Below are 21,867 nucleotides of genomic sequence, written 5' to 3'. Positions count from 1 at the left end.
AAAAATGTCTTAAAAGGAGCATCTTTAACTTCATGTAGGAACATATCTGAGGATGACAGAGTGAAAAAACACAGGTCGTACATAGGGTGGTAGCACTGCACGTGTTATTTGCAAGGAAAGCTGAGTGCCTTAAGGATTAGTATCATTCCAGGATTTCTAGATGAGGGGCTCAGGGGCAGAAAACTGATTGGAAGAGGAACTAGGGGACCTGTTCTTACTTATATTGTATGTTTGTTTAGGATGGCTTATACAGATACCCACACAACCAAGCCACTGTTTGGTGCAGTCCTTAAGCTGGGCTATCTATGTCTTTGGCTGTCCTGCAGAACAAAGTACAGGACTTGGTGCATAATAAACCTTCAAAAGTGTTTGGGGCTTCCCTGGTGGCGCAGTGGTTAAGAATCCGCCTGCCAATACAGGGGACACGGGTTCAAGCCCTGGTCCGGGAAGATCCCACATGCTGCAGAGCAACTAAGCCCGAGAGCCACAACAACTGAGCCCACGTGCCACAACTACTGAGCCCGCATGCCACAACTACTGAAGCCCACAAGCCTAGAGCCCGGCTCCGCAACAAGAGAAGCCCCCGCTCGCCACAACTAGAGAAAACCCGCACGCAGCAACCAAGACCCAATGCAGCCAAAAATAAATAAAATTTTTTTAAAAATTAAAAAAAAAAGTGCTTATGATTTCATGACTGAGGAGGTCATGTAGGAAGGGGAGATGAAGGATGGGGAGTGTCCTTGTCTTTTTAAGATTAGAAGGGAGACAGGTACAGAGAGACAGGTCCTCTCCAACCGCTGCCTCATATCTCCAGTTCAGATGCAACAGCGATACTCCAAACCCTATTACTCAGCAGCTATATTTCTGATTAAAATGGAGGATTCTCTTCCAACAAGTCTCAAAACAGTCAAGAACTGCTTAGACCCCTCTGTTTCCACTAGAGGGCCTCGTATATTCATTCCTTCTCCTCTCCAACCTCCACCAAAAGTATGTATATATGACATTTGTGTTTGTGTGTACACGTACAACATACACACAACACCCACATACACCCTTCCAATCAGAGCTCTCCCTTGCCCTCTCCACCACCAGGTGTATGAGGGAAGATTCCAGGAACTCAAGCCTTTATTACTGTGCCCTACTTCAATGAAGGGTAGGAGGGGGTTAGACAGAGTTGGGGCGGGGCCAGGGAGCAGGATGCCTGGGTCTTCAGTTCCTACCAGTAACTCCCTAGGCCTCAGTCTCTCTCCCTTGCTCTACCAGCCTCACCACCATCCATGCTGCCCCAAGAGCCTTAACTCCAAACAGATTCCAGACAGGAGAAGCTGAAAGGATATCCTTTCACCCCGACTTTTGGCCAGGGCCTTCCACAGCACCTGCCAAGGCCAGCAGGTAAAGTGGGAGGGTTAGGGCATGGAGAAAGGGTGGACTCGGACCGGAATGCTCTTTGCACCTGAATCACAACCCCAGACTTAAGGGAAGAATCTGAATCTTGAGAGAAGGAGGTGTCCTTAGCCTGAGGAAAACAAATCTGAGGCACCTGGGGGTTGGGTTTAACGGAGGTGAGGAACCTGGAGGCAAAGGTGGGCAGATCCTCTGAAGTAGTGTCAAGCAGTGTGGAGCCCATGGTGGCAGGGAGGTGTGTGGTCTTAGGATGTGCAGTCTGGAACTCTGGCCTTGCTCCTGCGGAGCCTCCTGAGTGTGAATTCAATCCATGGTGGATGGATGGAGAGGAGTTGGGAAGGGAAGTTCCCTGCTGGCAGCAATTAGGAGAGGGTGAGAAGTTGGTCGGGTGGGCAACAGCAAAGCTGTCTCATCAGCGGCCCCGTCCCCTACCTTGGCCTCCCAGGGTTGAGATGCGGGGAGAGGCTGTGAGTGATTGGAAAGAAGGGATTGGAAAGACAGAAACAGAGCTGTTACCGGGGCGGGAAGATGAGCTGCGCAGGAATGTGGAGAAAGTGGCACAGACCAGAGCCCTGGAGATAATCGGGGGGAGGGAGGAATCGGGTCTGGTGAACTAGAAGTTTCCAGAGTTGGGGGCGCCCGGCGCCGGGCGCGGGCGCGGGCTGGCCTTCTGGGGTTGGGGGCGGGCAGCTGTGTCGTCAGGAGCGGCGCGGCCCCGCGGCGGCCGCGTCTGCCTGGCCCGTCCCCTCCAGCCCAGCTCGGGCTCCAGCTCCAGCGCCGGCGCTCCAGCTCCGACCGCGCGCCCTCCGCAGGCAAGGTAGAGACCCCGCGAGCCCCCTGCCGCCTCCCGCCCTCCGGCACCGGAGCAGGCCGGGGCGGGGGCCGCGGGAGGGGACGCCCCACGGGCTAGGGTAGGGCTGCTGGGCCGAGAAGGAGGAAGCGTGACAGCTGGAGCGGGTAGCTAGAAGGGTTTGCGCCAGGAGCGGGGGGCAGCGGGAGGGCTGGCCCAGAACCCCGTAAGCAGTGTTTCCCCCAGACCTTGCCCTCCATCTGTCCCGATGACTCGGACAGATGCTGAAGCTGGCTCCTGGGGACCCGAGTCGGAGGAAAGTCCATTTTGGAACCCGCACAGCACTGCACGGGTGGAGAAGGGCTCTTGTTTGGCCTCCTGGTCCCCAACTTCCCACCCCTCTCCTTTCCACACCTGTCACCGGGAAGTTTCTCAAACTACCTGGGTCTGAATCCCACTTTTCACCTTTCAGTGGGGGAAATGAGTTTTACTGAGGAAGAAATGCAAATATTGCTGGGCATCTCCTCAACCTCTTAACCGTATGAGCCCACATCCCCCAAGCGTGCCAACATCGTAACTTCCTCCTGTACTGCACAATGACAACCCCCCCCCCCGCACACACACACAAACACCACCCGCTTAATCAGGCAACACTACCATCTTTCAGTGGGGGAAATGAGTTTTACTGAGGAAGAAATGCAAATATTGCTGGGCATCTCCTCAACCTCTTAACCGTATGAGCCCACATCCCCCAAGCGTGCCAACATCGTAACTTCCTCCTGTACTGCACAATGACAACCCCCCCCCCCCGCACACACACACAAACACCACCCGCTTAATCAGGCAACACTACCATCTGCGATGTTTGTGGAGGCTTAACAAATATTAAGGCTTCAAGCCAAATGATTCCCTCTCAGGGGCCACTGACTGGTAGCAGGGATGGGCAGGAAGGAAGAGACCCTCCCTCAGTCTTCAGAAACAGGAGGAGGATGCAAGTCCTGGTGTGGTTAAGGGATTCAGAAGTCCGGGTAATTAGGTCTGGGCCCTCAAAAGGGAGTGCCTGCCCCTTGGGGTTCCTTGCTGGGTCAGCCTGGTCTGGGGGCATAGCTGATTCTTGGGTAATGGTAAACCTACATGACTTGGAATGTGAGCAATGAGTGTTGATGTGAAAAAGGAAACTTTAAATGTTAGCACTGGCTTTGGAAATCATAGTTATCTCTCAGTTACCAGCAATTTTAGTACTTAATGTTTAAAATAAGATCTAGAAGACTAGAGACACTAAGATTTAATGGAATGGACTAAGGACACTATGTCTAGAGTCTGGGTGTGACCCTGAGAGAGTGGCTCTCTATCTGGGCCTCAGTTTCTTCCTCTGTAAAATAAGAGAGTTGGTGCCTCCCAGCTCTGAGGACGGTCTAGGATTCTCTGCCTCCAAGTCAACTTCTTACTTTCTCACCCCAAGTTGGTAGGGGCAGGCAGGGAAACCAGAGGAGGGAGGGGAAGGGTGAGTCACAAATATCTGGCAGGTTGGGCAGCAGACCCCACCCTCCCAGCCCTAGCCTTCGCCTGGACTAGCCCAGGTTACAGCCTCGGGGCTGGGATGGAGCAGGACAAAACTGGACTTGTTCCAGATTTTTAAGGCCCTGGACAACTGAAAAAATCCCAGGAGCCTTTATGTCCAAGGTCCCAGCCCTGGGGTGTCCTTGGACCCTGATAGTCTAGTTTCTATAGCCACCTCCTCACCCTCCCAGAGGCAAAATGCAGGATCCTGATATTACATGCCTGTGCCTGAGACATGACACAAGTGGGAAGGTATACAACTTGGGCTTCACTGCTGCTGGGAGTCCCTAGAATTTATGCCATCCTGGGTCCAAGGCATCATTTTTCATAATCTCCAGATATGTTTCTCTAGGTACCACCCTTGTATAATAATAATAACAATAATAATAATAGCTAATGTTTACTGAGTTCTTTCTCTGTGCCATGCAGTTTGCTAAGTATATTGCATGTATTACCTTATTTAACCGCCCCCCCCCCCATGGTGACTGATTTCTCCAGGTAACCATTTTACTGATAAGAAAACAGGTTCAGGGAGATGAAATAACTCACCCAAGAGCTAGAATTCTTTTTTTTTTTTTTGGCCATGCTGCGTGGCATGTGGAATCTTAGTTCCCTGACCAGTGATCGAACCCACGCCCCTTGCATTGGAAGCGCGGAGTCTTAACCACTGGAATGCCAGGGAAGTCCCAAGAGCTAGAATTCTAATCCAAGCCTATCTAACTCAAAAGTGCATTCTTTTAACTTCTACTATATACTACATGTAAGACCGGAGGGGCTTGTGAAGACTGGCAAGAGAGAAGTATTCTATCTTCTCTCCTGTTTGTCTCTTGTTTGCTCTCTCCCTGTCACTTCCTCTCTCAGATTCCATTTCCTAGAACCTTGGAGCCATCTAAGAATCCCCAGGGGTAATCAGAGGGCTAATTAAGCCTTACAGGCCCCATTAGCCATAAGACTATTATGTATTCATTAGATCTGTTGGCAGAAGATGTTAGATCATAGTCATTGAAAGGGCCAGATGGGTGGAGTCCTTTCTCCACAATATTAGTGTCTCAGAACCCCCTTCTAAGTGTTCCCAGAGAGCCTCCAGAACAGGAATGCTATACATGGAGGTGAGTGGCAGAGATGTCCCAAGGGCAGAGGTTACAGAGAAGTTTCTTGCACCATCAGAAAAGAAATTCTAGTAGACCCTAACTGCCTCCTTAAGCCTGCCCCAACCACCCTAAATAAGTGGGCGGAGGGGAGACAGAAGGTCAGGGCCTTGGATGGAGAACCACAATAAGTGCTTTTTAGCATCATTCATTCATTTAACAAATATTTATTTAGCACCTACTATATGTGCTCCACATTGTCTCATGTTCCCCTCACTGTCCAGATGGATACTCTGGCATCCCATTTAACTGCGTTTGGATTAAGAGTCCCCATATATGACTCCCTAGCTTTATACAACTATTTGTACAACAAATATGGAGCACTTATAACATGATGGGCATTAGGTATTGGGGATACAGTGGCGAATAAGACTGATAAGTTCCTGCCCTGTGGAACTTACATTTTGGTAGGAAAAGACAAACAGTAAACAGAGAAGCAAATAAATGGGCAAGATAATCTCCAGTTGTGATAAGTTCTATGAAGGAAACAAAGGAGGGTGCTACGCAAAGGAGTGGGGGGCTACCTTAGGACAGAATGATCAGGGAAGGTCTCTTGGAGGAGCTGACATTTCAGCTTAGGCAAGAAGTCAGCTCTGCCAAGAGTGGGGAAGGGTGGTCCAGGCAGACGGAGCAGTTAAGTCTCATGGCCCTGAGCAGGGAAGAACTTGGCATGCTTGAGGAACAGAAAGGAGGGCAGTGAGACTAGAAGGCAGTGTGTGAAGGGAAGAGTGGAACAAGAGGAGGACAGAGAGGCGGTGGGGGAGGGGGTTGCACCACGAAGTTCTTGGGTTGGAGCCTTGGCTCCTCCACTTGTCACCTGTCTTGGGAAGTCCCAACGTCTTTGAGCTCCCGTTTCTTCATCTGTAGAATGGCTATACCAATAATTTCCTATCTCATAGAATTTGATTTTACTTGTGAATACAATAGCTACCATTCCTTGTAGGCCCTCTATATGCCAGGTGTTATACTAGGTACTTTTCATACATTATTTGACTTAATCCTCACAACTATGGAAGATAGGTATCCTTCTGCTATTTTATAGCTGTACTTTGCCCAAGTCACACAGTGGTAACACAGCTAAGAATGGAACCCAGATATGACTAACCCCAGTTTTGTTTGACTCCAAAGTGGTGTTGTACTATGCTAATGTAAGATATTGTTATTGCTGTTATTGAATCCTCAAGGCATGTTGCCCTCTGCAGCTTGGCCCCTGGGTCAGTGATCAGCATGATCCACGTGATGGCTCCTCCTTGGTCCCTGGGTCCCATAGCTGAAAGTTGGGGCTCCCTAAACACTGCTAATCTAAAAGGGTGGAAGGAAGGCTCCCGCACTCAGCACAACCCTCCTGGAGCTGAGAAGCCAGGCAGATGCTCAGAGCCTTCTTCCCCTACCTTCTCCCCAATCTCTCGTGCCTGGGTCCCGCCCTTCTCCAGTGGAGCGCTGCGGGACGCAGACGAGGCGGGGCCAGGGCTGGGGACCCGACTAGAGCTGGTTCTGTGTCGCGCGCGTCAGAAGCGCTAGAGGTCGTTGCGGGGCGTGGGTGGTTCTGGGAGTGGTAGCTGAGCGGGGCTGGGGACCCGGGCTGGAGGCGGAGCAAGATGGGGTCGTGGCCCGGGAGGCGTGCCGCCATCTCAGTGAGAACCATCGGAGGGCCGGGGCTGCGGGAGGCGAAGGGAGATGGGACGGAGCGCAGGCCCGGCAGAGACTGCAGATTTTGGGGGTGGAGGGAGAAAAGGTAGGAGCAGGCGAGGGACACACTCAGAGAGACACGTATAGCCTGGGAAAGAGGGGTGGGGGGCAGGGAGGTGAGGGATGGTCAGAGATGAATCAAGACAGATTGGGGAAGAAACCAGAGAGCTGGAGAAGGATACAGAAATATTGGAGAGAAAGTCAGGGATGAGTCAGAGAAACAGAGACAGAGGACAGACTGTCAGGGAGAGATAGAGACACAGAGGAGAGGAACACAGGGAAAGGAAGAGATTTAGGGAGGGACTCAGAAAAAAGAAAAGAACAGAAATAGTAGTAGGAGTGGAAAATGAACAGAGTATACAGAAGCAAAGAGACCCAGACAGCTGGCCAGTCCTGCCACATGCTCTTGTCGTCTTCCTCCAGAGCCACCCTTGGAAGCAGAGTTCCAGGAGCCAGAAGTACTACTACCAAGCTGCCTTCGTGTCCATCCTTAAGAAAAAAAGAAAGATGGCCAAGGAGAGGGGCCTAATAAGCCCCAGTGATTTTGCCCAGCTGCAAAAATACATGGAATGTGAGTCTTCCTCTCAGTCATTCAGTCCTGGAGACCTTACCCTTAGACAATACCTCCTCTCCCTCACTCCCCCCAGTTCCCCCTCTTTTCCCCAGTGGCCTTGAGACAGGATGCTCCTGAAACATACCTGGCTGGGAGCAGATGGGGAGGGAAATAGGAAGATGACCGTGGTCTTAGCTCTCTACCCACCTTCTCTGAATCCTGACTGCCTGCACCAAATCTCAGAGAAGAGAGATAAAGAGGGCAACCACTTTGGAGGATATGAAATGTTTTTCTCTCTGTACTTCTGTGTTTCTTCTTGGAATTTCTTTTTCATCTCACTGGAATCTTCTTTCCTGTTGGATGTCTGGGTGGGGCTGTGGCAGAGGGCAGGGAGAGCTGAACCAGACTAATGCTCTCTTCACTCTCTTCACATCCTAGACTCCACCAGAAAGGTCAGTGATGTCCTAAAGCTCTTTGAGGATGGTGAAATGGCTGAATATCTCCAAGGAGACGTGAGTGGCAGCTGGGAAATCCTCTCCTTCACCAACTCCTCCCACCTTTGTTTTTGCTACTTCATTGGGATGCCCAACTTCCAGGGATTATTCTGGGCCCAACCCTTGCTATCCTCCCTCCAGATTCCCCAGCATCCATTGTTACCGCAACTATTGCTTTAGGACAAAACAAGAGATTCTAGTAACTCAGGACTTAGCCCAATAAACCATACTCCTGCCTTGGATGCTTCTCAACTCTGCACTTATTGTCACTGTCCCCACCACTCCCAATTCAGCCCCCAACTCCCATCCTGCAGATCTCCCCAGGGTAATGCTTGCTCTCATCATAGGCCATTGGGTACGAGGGATTCCAGCAATTCCTGAAAATCTATCTGGAAGTGGATAATGTTCCCAGTCCCCTAAGCCTGGCACTGTTTCAATCCTTCCAGACTAGTTACTGCTTAGAAGAGGCTGTAAAAGAAGGTATGGTCACGTAGGTGGGACTGGGCTGGGCCTCCTGAAGAAAAGTCCAATTAAGTGTGGGTTTTGGGGTGAGAGTTGAATTGAGTCACATGTTGGGGGCAGGGTGGTGGGAGGGAGAGGTAGAGGGTAGCCAGGCTTGCCTAGGAGCCAGAGGGAGGAAAGTTAAAGGGAAGAGTTGGAACAAAGGAAAAGAGAAGAGCCAGACTGGAGGGAGCCCCAACCTCAGATCCGCTGTACTTTCTGTAACCAGATGTGGTGTGTCTCAGTGATGTCTCCTGCTACTTTTCCCTTCTGGAGGGTGGCCGGCCAGAAGACAAGCTAGAGTGTGAGTTACCATTCTGGACTGGGAGAGGGAAGGAAAGGTGAAGGGAGAGAGGGTATTCCCCAGCCTTCCTTCCCTCATTTTTTCAGGATTCCTAAAGGCTGACAGGCCAGACAAAGGTGGGGCCAGAGAATGGACCCATTTCCTCTGTTTCCCCAGACTCCTTATACCTAACGCCATCCACCATAGTCACCCTAGTTCCCACGTCTTGTATATTTTCATGTGGGGGACCCGGGACGGGATGTGGGAGGTGTGTACTGTCTCGCCTATCAGGTTCACCAAGGGTGGAATCCAGACCTATTTCCCCTCCCTTTTTGTCTCCCATCTCAGTCCCAGCCCCAAGTCCTGGGCTCTTCATCCAAAAAGTGTCTCCTTATCTCTTTGTTTCCCCTGTTTTCTGTTATGAATTCTTTGGGTATCCCTCACAAACTGACCCTGGCCCCCTAAAACACCCCACAGTCACCTTCAAGCTGTACGACACGGACAGAAATGGGATCCTGGACAGCTCAGTGAGTTGGGGGACCTGTGTGCTGGACAAGGGAATATGTGTCCATTTGTCTGTGCCCCCCTGTCCCAACTCTTCCAGGATCTTAAGAAGCAGAGGAAGCTAGAGGGAGAAGCTGAGTCCTCTAAGACTAAATCTGGAAGTAGGTCCCAAGCTCTTGACCCCTAAAAGAGGATGCTGGAGACATGACTTGGGGGCTCCCTTGCAAACACAGACACATAGACATTCATTTACTTGGCAGAGACACCTGAGAATGAGAGGGGGTCTGTGGGTGGAACTCAGGAACCCTGATTTCTAGAGGAGGGTTTGGATGGTGGTAGCGAGGCAGGATATGGCTGTGGCTCTTACCCTCTCGGCCCTCAGGAAGTGGACAAAATCATCATACAGATGATGCGAGTGGCTGAATACCTGGATTGGGAGGTGTCTGAGCTGAGGCCGGTAAGGCAATTCTTCCTGCATGTCCCTTGTTGTACCTGGTCCCTAGTGAGACCTTTATCTACCTCACCCCATCTCTGACAGGCAGCCTGGTGCCCTTGGCTAGGATGGCTAGGCTGGCTGTCCTAGGGGGCAGTGGAGAAGTGTCAGATCTGAGGGGTTACTCACACCAGAAGTCCACCTCCCCACATTCTCTGCTCAGATTCTTCAGGAGATGATGAAAGAGATTGACTATGATGGCAGTGGCTCTGTCTCCCTAGCTGAGTGGCTCCGGGCTGGGGCCACCACCGTGCCACTGCTCGTGCTACTGGGTCTGGAGATGGTGAGTAGGAGAGACTTGTGAGGATGGGCAAAACAGTTGCCTTGGGTTGTACTTGCCAGAGGTTGGCACTCTAAGGGCTTAGACATTCCCCAGCATCTGCTGTGCCCTCCCAGACCCTGAAGGACAATGGGCAGCACATGTGGAGACCCAAGAGGTTCCCCCGACCAGTCTACTGCAACCTGTGCGAGTCGAGCATTGGTCTTGGCAAACAGGGGCTGAGCTGTAACCGTGAGTGATGGGGCCTGGGAATGTGGGAACGGAGGGGCAGCCCAGCTATCTGTGGGAACACGGCGCTCTGAACTTAGAGAGACCTGGCTTTGAATCCTGGGCTCTTCCAGTGACTGGTTATGTGACCTTGAGAAAGCCACATAACTTCTTTAAGTCTTAGTTTCTTCAACTGAGAATGAGGTAATTGTGAGCATTAAATAAGTTGATGCAAGAAAAGTGCTTCATGTAGTGCATGTACATACTATTAAGTCTGCAATAAAAATTAGCTATTATTATTGTTGTTGTTGTTATTGTTGCTGTTATATCTGGGCCTCCTTTACATCATCCAGCTCAGTTCCTGACACATGAATGGAGTGGGGTTGGGCATGCAGTAGCAATTGCTCTTTTAGGGGGAAGAGTGAGCAAAAGGCACAGGTCTTGGAGGTGAGCCCCCACTCCAAACTTGAGTTCTGTACCACACCCTCACAGCAAGGGGTTATATGCCATGTTTCAGTGAGTGATGCTGCCTCACCTCCAGGTAAGGAAGAAGTAGGGGGAGGGGCTGCAGCTAAGCCTCTTACCTTCTTCACTCTTGCCCAGTCTGTAAATACGTCGTTCATGACCAGTGTGCCATGAAGGCCCTGCCCTGTGAAGTCAGCACCTATGCCAAGTCTCGGAAGGACATTGGTGTAAGTGACCCCACGCCCACCGGATCACCACCCGCATCCTGGCCCTGCTCCTGGCTCTTGGCCCATTGCTGCCCTCAGGCCTTCCCCGAGTCCCTGCTCAGACCCTCTCAGACAGGAGTTTGCCTTTCTCCCCAAGGTCCAATCACACGTGTGGGTGCGAGGAGGCTGTGAATCCGGACGCTGCGACCGCTGTCAGAAAAAGATCCGGATCTACCACAGTCTGGTTGGGCTGCATTGTGTGTGGTGCCACCTAGAGGTCAGTCCGGGAGCTATCCCTCCTGCCTTGCTTTGGGCCCCTCCCTAAGCTGCCCTCTCCGCCGGCCCCCTCCAGCACATCTCCCTTACAGCCTTGGTTGCCTGACTCCCAAGGGCTCTCTTTCAGTAGCAGACCCCAAGCTGAGAGGTGACGGGGTTCCCTCCACAATCTCTCCGTGCCTGCCTTGTCTTTCAGATCCATGACGACTGCCTGCCAGCCATGGGCCATGAGTGTGACTGTGGGCTGCTCCGTGATCACATCCTGCGTCCATCTTCCATCTATCCCAGCGTCCTTGTGAGACCCCTGGACAGCGGCTGGGAGGGGACAGGAGTGCTTCCCCAATTCACACATGCACACAATGCCATTTAGAGCAGAGAGCCTATATTTTTAGGATTCAAGTCAGACTCTCATCTGTTTATGGATTCACACAATCCAGTTTTCCTTCCTTCTGCCTCCTTCCCTTCCTAGGCCTCTGGACAGGAGCGTAAAGTTAGCAAAACAAACCAGAAGACCGTGGATGATTTAAATTTGAGCACCTCTGAGGCACTGCGGGTACAGGGTTGAGAGGCTTGGGCTTCACGGTGGGGACCTCATGGGAGGGAATGAAGTGGGAAACCTGGGGACTGGTTCCTGCTCCCTGGGGGAGGGGAAAGCTGCCTGGGGGGAATGCCAGCCCTCTGCTCCTGTCTCTGGGGCCCATCTTAACTCTGACAAAATCCTGCTTTCCTTATCCCTGTTTTCTTCCCTCAATGCAGATTGACCCTGTTTCTAACACCCACCCACTTCTGGTCTTTGTCAACCCCAAGAGTGGTGGGAAGCAAGGGGAGAGGTGAGAAGAGCTCTACTAGGTCTTGTAAAATAGAGAGGGAGGATGGACAGAGGTTGGGAATCAGTGTGTATGCAGGGGACATACCCTGAGGACATCAAGAGAGTGGAGTACAGGGACTTCCCTGGCGGTCCAATGGTTAGGACTCCATGCTTCCACTGCAGGGGGCGGGGGTTCCATCCCTGGTGGGGAAACTAAGATCCTGCATGCTGCGCAGCACGGACAAAAAAAAAAAGAGAGAGAGAGAGAGAGAGTGGAGTACAGAATATCCATGCCATGCCCTGCCATGAGCTTTCCTTTTTCCCCACACAGGGTGCTTTGGAAATTCCAGTATCTACTAAACCCTCGACAGGTGTTCAACCTCCTAAAGGATGGTCCCGAGCCAGGGTGAGTATAGGGGCTGTATCGCAGGGTTTGTGTGTGTCTGCCTATCTGTGTATGTTGGAAGAGAGCAGCAAAGAGTGCCTGTTGGGAGTGGAGGGCCAGGGGAAGCCCAAGAAACCAGACTTCAGAATGCTGCTTTTGCTGGGTATCCCTACCTCTGAATTCTCCAGCTCATCTCTGTTCTGCTCTCAAAGAATGGAGATACCAATTTCTCCCTCACCACTAAGGAGGGGCTATAAGATTTCCCCATTGTACCTTTTCTCTACCCTTAATAGAAACAAGTCGTTTGACAAAGGGGAAGGGTGTTATAAGGAATGAGAGACAAGAAGTACTTACTCTGCCTGTCCAAGAGTTGGGTAGCCTCAGTCCAGTTATCCTTCCTCATCTTCTCTCTCACCTTTTGTCTCAGGCTCAGATTCTTCAGAGATGTTCCTGATTACCGGATTTTGGTGTGTGGCGGAGATGGCACAGTAGGCTGGATTCTAGAGACCATTGGTCAGTGCAGGGAGCGGCTCCGGGCTGGGCCCAGGGGCAGTGGCCTTCCAGAGCTAACTCCCTTCATCCATCTTTTGACCTGCCTCCACAGACAAAGCCAACTTGCCTGTTGTGCCTCCTGTTGCTGTGTTGCCCCTGGGCACTGGAAATGATCTGGCTCGTTGCCTAAGATGGGGAGGAGGTAAGTGGTTAGAAATTGTTTTCCTGGGGAATGGGGGAGTTGGGTAGGTAGGGAAAGGCACACAGAGAAGGCATTTAGGCATCTGGTGAAGAAAAAGCCTTGGTGGAAAAGAGAGGCACAGATGGGTGGGTCCCAAAGTGGATTGTCCCAAAGGAAAAGAGCTCTGGAAGAAGCAAAGACCTGAAGGGTCAAGGATGACAGTCTGAACCTAGAAGGGTCAAGGGTGACAGTCCTCTTCCCTATAAACCTAAAAATATCCTTCTGTTTCTCCCAAGTCTTAAGGCTCAGAATCAAAGAATATGGGGGTAGAGAGGACAATGTGGAAATAAAGAAGGTTGTATAAGAGCTAAGCCAGATGCTGAGTGATGGAGCTAGGCCATGATTCATTCATTTATTCAACCAATTACGTTGACCCTTGAACAGCATGGTCTTGAACTGCGCCGGTCCACTTATTGAGGATATTTTTCAGTAGTAAATGCTACAGGACTACACAGTCCATGGTTGGTTGAATCCGAAGATGTGGAGAAACAGTGGATACGGAGGGCCAGCTATAAGTTATACACAGATTAACCCCCACGTTATTCAAGGGTCAGCTGTAATCAGGGGTCATTCATTCATTCATAATTTTTCCCATGTCTATTGCAACGGTCTCCTAGCTGCTCTCCCATTTCTAGTCTCTTTTTCCCATCAAAGAGAAAGTTTGAGAGATGTAATTGGTAGATAAAGAGGTCAGTGTGGGGCAGATTGAAATTGTCCTAGAATTGAGGAAGTTGTCTTGGAATTGAGTCTCTTGGATTCAGAGTTCAGCTCTGAGATCTTACAGGAGATTATGGAATAGGAGGCTGCTAAGGAGAGCAAAAAGTATTCTAGGTGGAAGAAGTTGTGTAAGGCCAGAGGAGTCACCAAACAACATGGTGGTGCATTTTGGAAAGCGAGTCGTTCATTGTGACTGGGACATAGGGCGCACAGTGGGCAATGAGAAGAGGGAGGACTGAATTGAGCAGGGTCCAGAAAATGGAGGGTCATGAATGCTGTGGTGAGGAGTTTTTAACTTCATCCTGCCAGAGTTTGAAAACTGACAGCCCACAGAAATGATGTATAGTGTTTTGTATTGTTTGTCTTGCAGTGTTTTGAATTTTTTTGACCTTGGTTATTTCTGAGAAGTGGGTCATGTATCCTTCAATTCACCACAATCCTCTTACCTCCCTGCCACTCATTCACTTTACATTTCTAGCCTCTGAGGCATTTGAATGTGCAATCCCAGAACCATGGGGAGCTCTGGAACTCATGAAAGATGTAACTAAAAGAAAAAATAGGTGTGTGTGTGTGTGTGTGTGTGTGTGTGTGTGTGTGTATGCATATATAATACTTTATATAAATTATAGTTTGTATATAATAAAAATTACTTTTTATATAAAATATTATTCCAGAAAGGAGAAATATCTCTGCATAATATAATTTAAATCTTGTATGTAAACATATGACCATTTGGGGGGGAGGCATGCTTAAATCCTCAACATCTGACTTTGTTTTCATTAACAGTATTAGACACTTTGAAATCATGAACTTTGAGTCTTCGCTTTGTGTTTTGCAAATGAGACTCTCATAGCAGTTTCTGCTAATTCCATCTGAATCATGAAAATAATGATATAAATACAGCACTAATGAAAACTTGTGTTGATATTGAAAAAAATCCTAAGAGTCAAAGGGGGATTAATGGAAGGAATACCACTGAGGGAGCTCTGTGGAGGATGCACTGGAGGAAGAAGGCAGGACCTCGATTGCAACAGTCTAGTCAAGAGATGATGAGCACAAAAGCAAGGGCAGCACCAGTGGAGTCATGGGGTAGAAGCCACAATACTTGGTAACTAATGGATTGTGGAGGAAGAGGTAAAGACAAGTCTGAGACATTTTCTAGGTTTGTGGACTGAGCAGATGGGGATACCATTTATTAAAATAGGGAACATAGGGCTTCCCTGGTGGCACAGTGGTTGAGAATCTGCCTGCCAATGCAGGGGACACGGGTTCGATCCCTGGTCCGGGAAGATCCCACATGCTGCGGAGCAACTAAGCCCGTTCACCACAACTACGGAGCCTGCGCTTTAGAGCCCGTGAGACACAACTACTGAGCCCGCGTGCCACAACTACTGAAGCCTGCGGGCCTAGAGCCCATGCTCCGCAACAAGAGATGCCACCGCAATGAGAAGCCAACGCACTGCAACAAAGAGTAGCCCTCGCTCGCCACAGCTAGAGAAAGCCCGCGCGCAGCAACAAAGACCCAACTCGGCCAAAAATCAATCAATTAAATAAATAAATTTTTTAAAAAATAGGGAATATAGGAGGAGGACCAGTTTAAGGAAGAAAGATAGATTCGGTTTTGGATTTATTGAGTTAAGGTATCAGCGGAGCACTTAGGTGGAGATGTGTGGTGGGTAGTCAGAAATTGATGTTAGGAATTTAGGAGAGAAGTCAGGGCTGAAGATATGTGTTTGAGAGTCAACTCCTAGGAGGTAATTGACATCCTCAGAGTAGATGAGTTACCCAGGGAAAGAGGTAAGAAGAGAAAGTGGGTAAGGACAGCCAGATCCTGGTAAACACCCTATTAAAGAGTTGAACAGAAGAAGATGAATTTTTTTAAATAAATTTATTTTTATTTTTGGCTGCGTTGGGTCTTTGTTGCTGCACGCAGGCTTCCTCTAGTTGCGCTGAGTGGGGGCTACTCTTTGTTGTGGTGCGCGGGCTTCTCATAGTAGTGGCTTCTCTTGTTGCAGAGCACGGGCTCTGGGCGCGCGGGCTTCAGTAGTTGTGGCTTGCGGCCTCTAGAGCGCAGGCTCAGTAGTTGTGGCGCATGGGCTTAGTTGCTCCGCGGCATGTGGGATCTTCCCGGACCAGGGCTCGAACCCGTGTCTCCTGCGTTGGCAGGCAGATACTTAATCAATGCACCACGAGGGAAGCCCGAAGATGAATTATTAAAGGAGTCTGTATTAGTGTCCTCTTGCTGCTGTAACAAATCACCATAGTGCCTTAAAACAACACGAATGTATTATCTTAACAGTTCTTGAGGGCACAAATCCAAAATCGTTTCCACTGTGCTAAAATCAAGATGTTGGCAGGGCTGTATTTTTTCTAGAGGCTCTAGGGGAGAATCCCTTGCCTTGTCTTTTCCAGTTTCTAGAGGCTGCCTTCATTCCTTGGCTCATATCCCCCCCTTCCAACCAGCAATGTTATCCTTCCAAGCTCTGCTTCCGTTGTCAAATCTCCTTCCATGACTCTTCTTTCTTGTAGCATTCTTTCACTTGTTAGGAGCCCTGTGATTACATAGGACCCAGCCAGATAATCCAGGATAATCTCCTCATCTTAAAATCCTTAATTTAATCACATCTGCAAAGTCTCTTTCGCCATTTAAGGCAACATATGCACAGATTCTGGAGATTAGGTTGTGCACATCTCTGAAAGGCCGTTGTTTTGCTTACCACAGAGACTAAGAAAAAACAGAACAGGTCCTCTGTAAATTTAGTGGTATTTTAGAGGCTGAGTGAGGAGTTTCATGTGTTAAAATGAGAGCTAAAGATATACTATTGGTTTTGGCAGGAATCACTGGCAATCTTTGCCAAAAGAGTTTCAGCAGGGTGGTATGGAGAAAGGCAAATTATAGTGGGTTGAACCATTGATGGATGTGAGGAAGTGAAGACTTTTTTTTTTTTCTTTTCTTTTTTTTTTTTTTGCTGCACCACGCGGAATGTGGGATTTTAGTTCCCCAGCCAGGAATTGAATCCGTGCCCCCTGCAGTGGAAGAGTGGAGTCTTAACCACTGGACCTCCAGGGAATTCCCTAACTAGTCCCATATTGATAGACATTTGGGTAGCATTCAGTTTTTTATTGCACACCATACTGCAGTCTATCTCTGCACACAGATGTGAGAATTTCTCTAGAAGAGATTTCTAGGAGTGGAATTGCTGGCTCAAAGAGTATAAACATTTTACTAGTTATTTTATTTTTAAAAAATTACACAAGTAATGCATCAGTACATTTTCACTGTGAAAGGTTTTAAAAAGTAAAATGTGTGTGTCTTCACATGCAGGTTTCCTCTTCCCTAACCCCTCACCAAATTCCACGTTCCTCCCCAGAGATAACTACCGTTTCCTAGTTGCACTCATTTTTCTGTTTTCACACACACACATAACTTTTAAACAAACATAAATGGGATCATACTACACACATTGTCCTGGGACTTCTTTTTTCATTGAATACGTCTTGGAGAACTTTCCATGATACTGCATAGAGATTTCATTCTGATTTCAATAGCTGCACATTATTTCATAGCATGGATTTGGCATAATTTATATAACCTTCCCCTCCCGGTGGACATTTAGATTGTTTCCAGTTTTTTGCTGTTTTACAGAGTACCTCAGCAAAAATCCTTATACATCCATCTCTGTGGATTTTTGTTTCTGTAGGAGAAATTCCTAAAAGTGGAATTGCTGTGTCAGAGAATATGTTTTGATAAAATTTGATAACATTTTGGTAAAAGTTGCCAAATTGTCTTCCAAAAATGAAATACCAATTTATGCTGCAACTAACAGCAAATGAGAGTGCCAGTTTATTCATAATCCCATTAGCGTTTGTTTTTCTCAGTATCTTCATAGCTTGTCAATCTGATAGGCACAAAAAGTTAACTAATTTACAACTTTAATTTACAATTCTTTTAACTATTAGTTGTATTGAGCATCTTTAATATGAATATTGGCCATTTGTATTTCTTCTGTGATTGGCTTGAGTTATTTGCCCATTTTTCTACTGACTTTTAAAAAAATATTTATTTATTTATTTGGCTGGTCTTCGTTGCGGCACGTGGGATCTTTCCTTTCAGCGCTCGTTGCAGCGCGCGGGCTTCTCTCTAGTTGTGGCATGCGGGTTTTCTCTCTCTTGCTGTGGTGCATGGGTTCCAGAGCACGTGGGCTCTGTAGTTGAGGCACACGAGCTCAGTAGCTGTGCGCGGGCTTAGTTGCCCCGTGGAATGTGGGATCTTAGTTCCCAGACCAGAGATTGAACCCGTGTCCCCTGCATTGGAAGGCGGATTCTACCACTGGACCACCAGGGAAGTCCCTAATATTTTTTTTTAATGTTATTATTATTTTTTTATTAAATTTATTTATTTTTGGCTGTGTTGGGTCTTTGTTGCTGCATGCGGGCTTTCTCTAGTTGTGGCAAGCAGGGGCCACTCTTCATTGCAGTGCACGGGCTTCTCATTGTGGTGGCTTCTCTTGTTGCAGAGCACAGGCTCTAGGCGCATGGGCTTCAGTAGTTGTGGCGCATGGGCTCAGCAGTTGTGGCTCATGGGCTAAGAGCACAGGCTCAATAGTTGTGGTGCACGCGCTTAGTTGCTCCGCGGCATGTGGGATCTTCCCGGCCCAGGGCTCGAACCGAGCACAGGCCCTAGGCGCATGGGCTTCAGTAGTTGTGGCACGCGGGCTCAGTAGTTGTGGCTCACGGGCTCTAGAGCACAGGCTCAGTAGTTGTGGTGCACGCGCTTAGTTGCTCCGCGGCATGTGGGATCTTCCCGGACCAGGGCTCGAACCCGTGTCCCCTGCATTGGCAGGCGAATTCTTAACCACTGCGCCACCAGGGAAGTCCCCCTGACTTTTTAAATATAGTGATTTGTAAGCACTTTTTGAATGTTGGAGAAGTTAGTCTGTTATGTGTGCTTCAGGTATTTTTTTCCCAGTTTGTCTTTTGTCTTTTTTTTTAGGTGTGTGTTTATTTAACTGTACAGAAGTTGTTTGTTTGGTTAGGTCTTTTTATTTTTTTTTTTTGTCAGAGCTATTTCTGTTTATTTTGTGGCAATTTTGAAAATTCCAAATATATTTGCTTTACTTCTGTTTGATTTCACAAGTTTTTAGTTTTCATATAATTGTATTTATCAGTCTTTTTCTTGTTTGGCTCTGAGTTTTGTACTATGCTTTAGAAAGGCCTTTTCCGCTCAAAGATTATAAAACATTCACTCATGTTTTCTGCTAGTACAAATTCTGCTTACATTTAAATTCTTTGACCCATCTTGAATTTATTTTAGTGTAAGGGGTGACTTCTACATCCAGTACCATTTACTGAATAATCTATCTTTCCCCATTTATTTAAAATGTCATGATATACTAAATTCCCATATATACTTGAGTCTATTTCTGGGCACTCTGTTCTTTACTATTGAACTTTTTACTCCAGTCACTGTTCCAGTTATTACCCTGTTTTGATACCGTTGCTTTACACTGTGTTCTATCTGGTAGAAGGGGGAGAGGAAGCATCAGAGAAAAAGAGAGATTATTCCCATTCATCACTTATCTTTTTCAGCACTTTTCATTTTCCTGGCTATTTTCTTTACTCTTCCAAATGAACTTTGGCGTTATTGTTAGATGCACACACACATTGGGAACTTTCACCCTCCATGACAGTGACAGTGTGGAGAAAAGGGTCAGTAAGAGTCTGACCTTAAGATTGATCCATGGGAGCCATGACTGAACACCCTACCCTTTCACTGCTTAGGGCTCGGAGGATCTGCAGAACCAGGTCAGAGGATCCCTGGGAATCTGTGGATCTGGGAGCTGAGAGGAGGTCTGTCTGGGACCTGGGGTTCAGTGCTAACCTGTCTTCATACCATCCTTAGGGTATGAGGGACAGAATCTGGGGAAGATCCTCAAGGATTTAGAGACGAGTAAGGTGGTACACATGGATCGATGGTCTGTGGAGGTGATACCCCAACAAACTGAAGAAAAGAGTGACCCAGTCCCCTTTCAAATCATCAATAACTACTTCTCCATTGGTGTGGTCAGTGGAATGGGGCATGGGGGGGACGGGAGGAAGTGGGGGTTAAGCAGGCAGAGGCTGGAGGAGGGCAGAAAAGGAAGGTAGAGGGTAAGGGAGCTATGACACTGGGAAATCAGGAGTGGGCACAGTGGTGTGAGTTGCAAGAAAAGAATGTGGAACAAATGAAAAAAAAAAAAAAAAAAAAAAAGAATGTGGGACATATCACTCCCAAACTGGAGAGTTAAAGAGAGAGAGGGTTCTGTGCTGAGGAACGAGGTGGCCTCTGATCTCATATGCCCTGGTCTCCCCAGGATGCCTCTATTGCTCACCGATTTCACATCATGCGGGAGAAATATCCTGAGAAGTTCAACAGCAGGTGAGGGAAAGGGGGCGGGTGTGGGCATACACAGTGGCAGGGACCACGTGGTGGCCAAGTTTGACTCACTGCTTAGACGGGCAGTGACATCTCTAGGAAGCCCCTCAGCCAAGCTTCCCTGTTCCCCACGGGACTGCAGTTGGGAGGCTGATGCCCTTCCCTGTCACTTAGCCTACCTCTGCCAGAACTGTGTAATTTGTCCCCTCCCTCCTGGGCCTGGTGTTGGGGCCAACACAGAATGAAGAACAAGCTATGGTACTTCGAATTTGCCACTTCTGAATCCATCTTCTCAACGTGCAAAAAGCTGGAGGAATCTTTGACAGTTGAGGTGGGTGTGATGAGAGCCAACCCCACATCCTTTTCAGCCCCTTATATCTGAATTTTTCCCTCCACGGGAGCCCTCAGGAACTTCTCATATTCTTGAACCTATACTTTGACCTCCCCGCTCTCTAATCCCGATTTCCCAAGTTCTTAAGATACACCAGTCCCTACTTCCCTCCACCTCTTGCAAACCTCCAAATCCTAGTCTTCCCAGTGTGTTATCTGGTGGAGGGAGCGGTCACGTCCATCGTGATGCCGTGAGGCAAGGATCTGTGCTCTCCTCCCCTCAGATCTGTGGGAAACCACTGGATCTGAGCAACCTGTCCCTAGAAGGCATCGCAGTGCTGAACATCCCCAGCACACATGGCGGCTCCAATCTCTGGGGTGACACCAAGAGACCGCACGGCGATATCCATGGGATCAACCAGGCCTTAGGTGCTACAGCCAAAGTGATCACCGACCCTGATATCCTGAAAACCTGTGTACCAGGTAAGAGGAGCAGCCTTGGGAGCTGAGTGGGGGGGGCTAAGGAGAAGGTGTGACTGTCTTTGGAGGAACCCTGCTTCTACAAAACCTGTCCCCCTACTTCCCACCCCCCCAGACCTAAGCGACAAGCGGCTGGAAGTAGTAGGGCTGGAGGGTGCAATTGAGATGGGCCAGATCTATACCAAGCTCAAGAATGCTGGACATCGGCTAGCCAAGTGCTCTGAGATCACCTTCCAGTAAGGAAAACTCAAGCTGGGGGCTCTGAGGGAGGGAGTGGGACCAGGAAAGCAGAAGGGTATGGGAATGGTGGGGAGGGACTGTACCAGACCTTCCTCAGTAGCAAAGGGTCTCAAGGCCAGCCTAAGAACAGAGTTTTGGTAGTCAGTTGATAAAGAAATTGCCACCAATCTGCCTTGACCTCACACAGCACCACAAAAACCCTCCCCATGCAAATTGATGGAGAACCCTGGATGCAGACACCCTGTACAGTGAGTATTGCCTATGCCTGCCAAAAACTGGACCCCCAGGCTCCGTGGATCCTAAATTTCCATTCCACAGCTTCTTTACTTCCTGCTGAGGCCTCAAGTTCCCCTGTGCACCCTTCCTCCCAAATCCTGATTTCTCAGCCCCTGGCCTTCCTACCATGGCCTCTCTAGGACCCTGGCAACCCACCCTGAACCCTACAGATTTCCCCCCAAATCTCTGCTGCTCCAGCCCCAAGGCACTAGGTCTTATCTCTGAATGCGCCTCCTTCCCTTCCAGATCAAGATTACCCACAGGAACCAGATGCCCATGCTCGTGGGCCCACCCCCCCGCTCCTCCAATTTCTTTGGCTTCTTATGCTGAGGGCGGACATCTCAGCCTCCAAGCCAGCCTTGAACCCACCTCCTTGTCCCTGGACTCTACTCCCTAGGCTCTGTACATTGCTCCCAAACCCTCCTGCCAGCTCAGGGGAGTGTTCCTTCACCCTCACAGTATTTATTATCCTGCACCACCTCCACTATTCCCCATGCACATGTGCGCACACACACACACACACACACACACACACACACACACACACACACGTCACAAACAATACATTGAAAGTGCCTCATCTGAATAAAATGACTTTTTTCCCCACTGGGATATCTGTTAAGTAAGTGG

General features: G+C 48.9%; 1 protein-coding gene across 3 annotated transcripts; it reads left to right on the top strand.

The window, feature by feature from the left end:
• The first annotated feature begins 1,274 nt into the window (after nucleotides 1-1,274).
• On the top strand, nucleotides 1,275-21,859 carry DGKA (diacylglycerol kinase alpha). 3 transcript variants are annotated; one of them, XM_055085594.1, is made up of 24 exons: nucleotides 1,282-1,392; nucleotides 7,015-7,162; nucleotides 7,583-7,656; nucleotides 7,986-8,118; nucleotides 8,369-8,443; nucleotides 8,900-8,949; nucleotides 9,309-9,383; nucleotides 9,583-9,702; nucleotides 9,816-9,930; nucleotides 10,510-10,598; nucleotides 10,735-10,854; nucleotides 11,050-11,148; nucleotides 11,323-11,406; nucleotides 11,610-11,683; nucleotides 11,993-12,067; nucleotides 12,474-12,559; nucleotides 12,651-12,740; nucleotides 19,399-19,559; nucleotides 19,850-19,914; nucleotides 20,152-20,242; nucleotides 20,526-20,724; nucleotides 20,837-20,957; nucleotides 21,149-21,209; nucleotides 21,484-21,859. In XM_055085594.1, exons 2-24 carry the CDS (start codon nucleotides 7,099-7,101, stop codon nucleotides 21,565-21,567), a joined length of 2,205 nt encoding a protein of 734 aa, XP_054941569.1. In that variant the 5' UTR covers nucleotides 1,282-1,392; nucleotides 7,015-7,098; the 3' UTR covers nucleotides 21,568-21,859. The 3 variants fall into 3 exon arrangements, with proteins under 3 accessions (XP_054941568.1, XP_054941569.1, XP_007129398.1); XM_007129336.2 differs by lacking the exon at nucleotides 1,282-1,392 and adding an exon at nucleotides 2,155-2,221; XM_055085593.1 differs by lacking the exon at nucleotides 21,484-21,859 and having other exon boundaries at nucleotides 1,275-1,392; nucleotides 21,149-21,468.
• Nucleotides 21,860-21,867: the final 8 nt, after the last annotated feature.

This window comes from Physeter macrocephalus, chromosome 6, assembly GCF_002837175.3.
Source record: "Physeter macrocephalus isolate SW-GA chromosome 6, ASM283717v5, whole genome shotgun sequence".
In the NCBI taxonomy this organism is placed as follows: Eukaryota; Metazoa; Chordata; class Mammalia; order Artiodactyla; family Physeteridae; genus Physeter; species Physeter macrocephalus.
The sequence above is the reverse complement of the archived record's forward strand: the minus strand, read 5'-3'. Positions and strand labels throughout refer to the sequence as shown.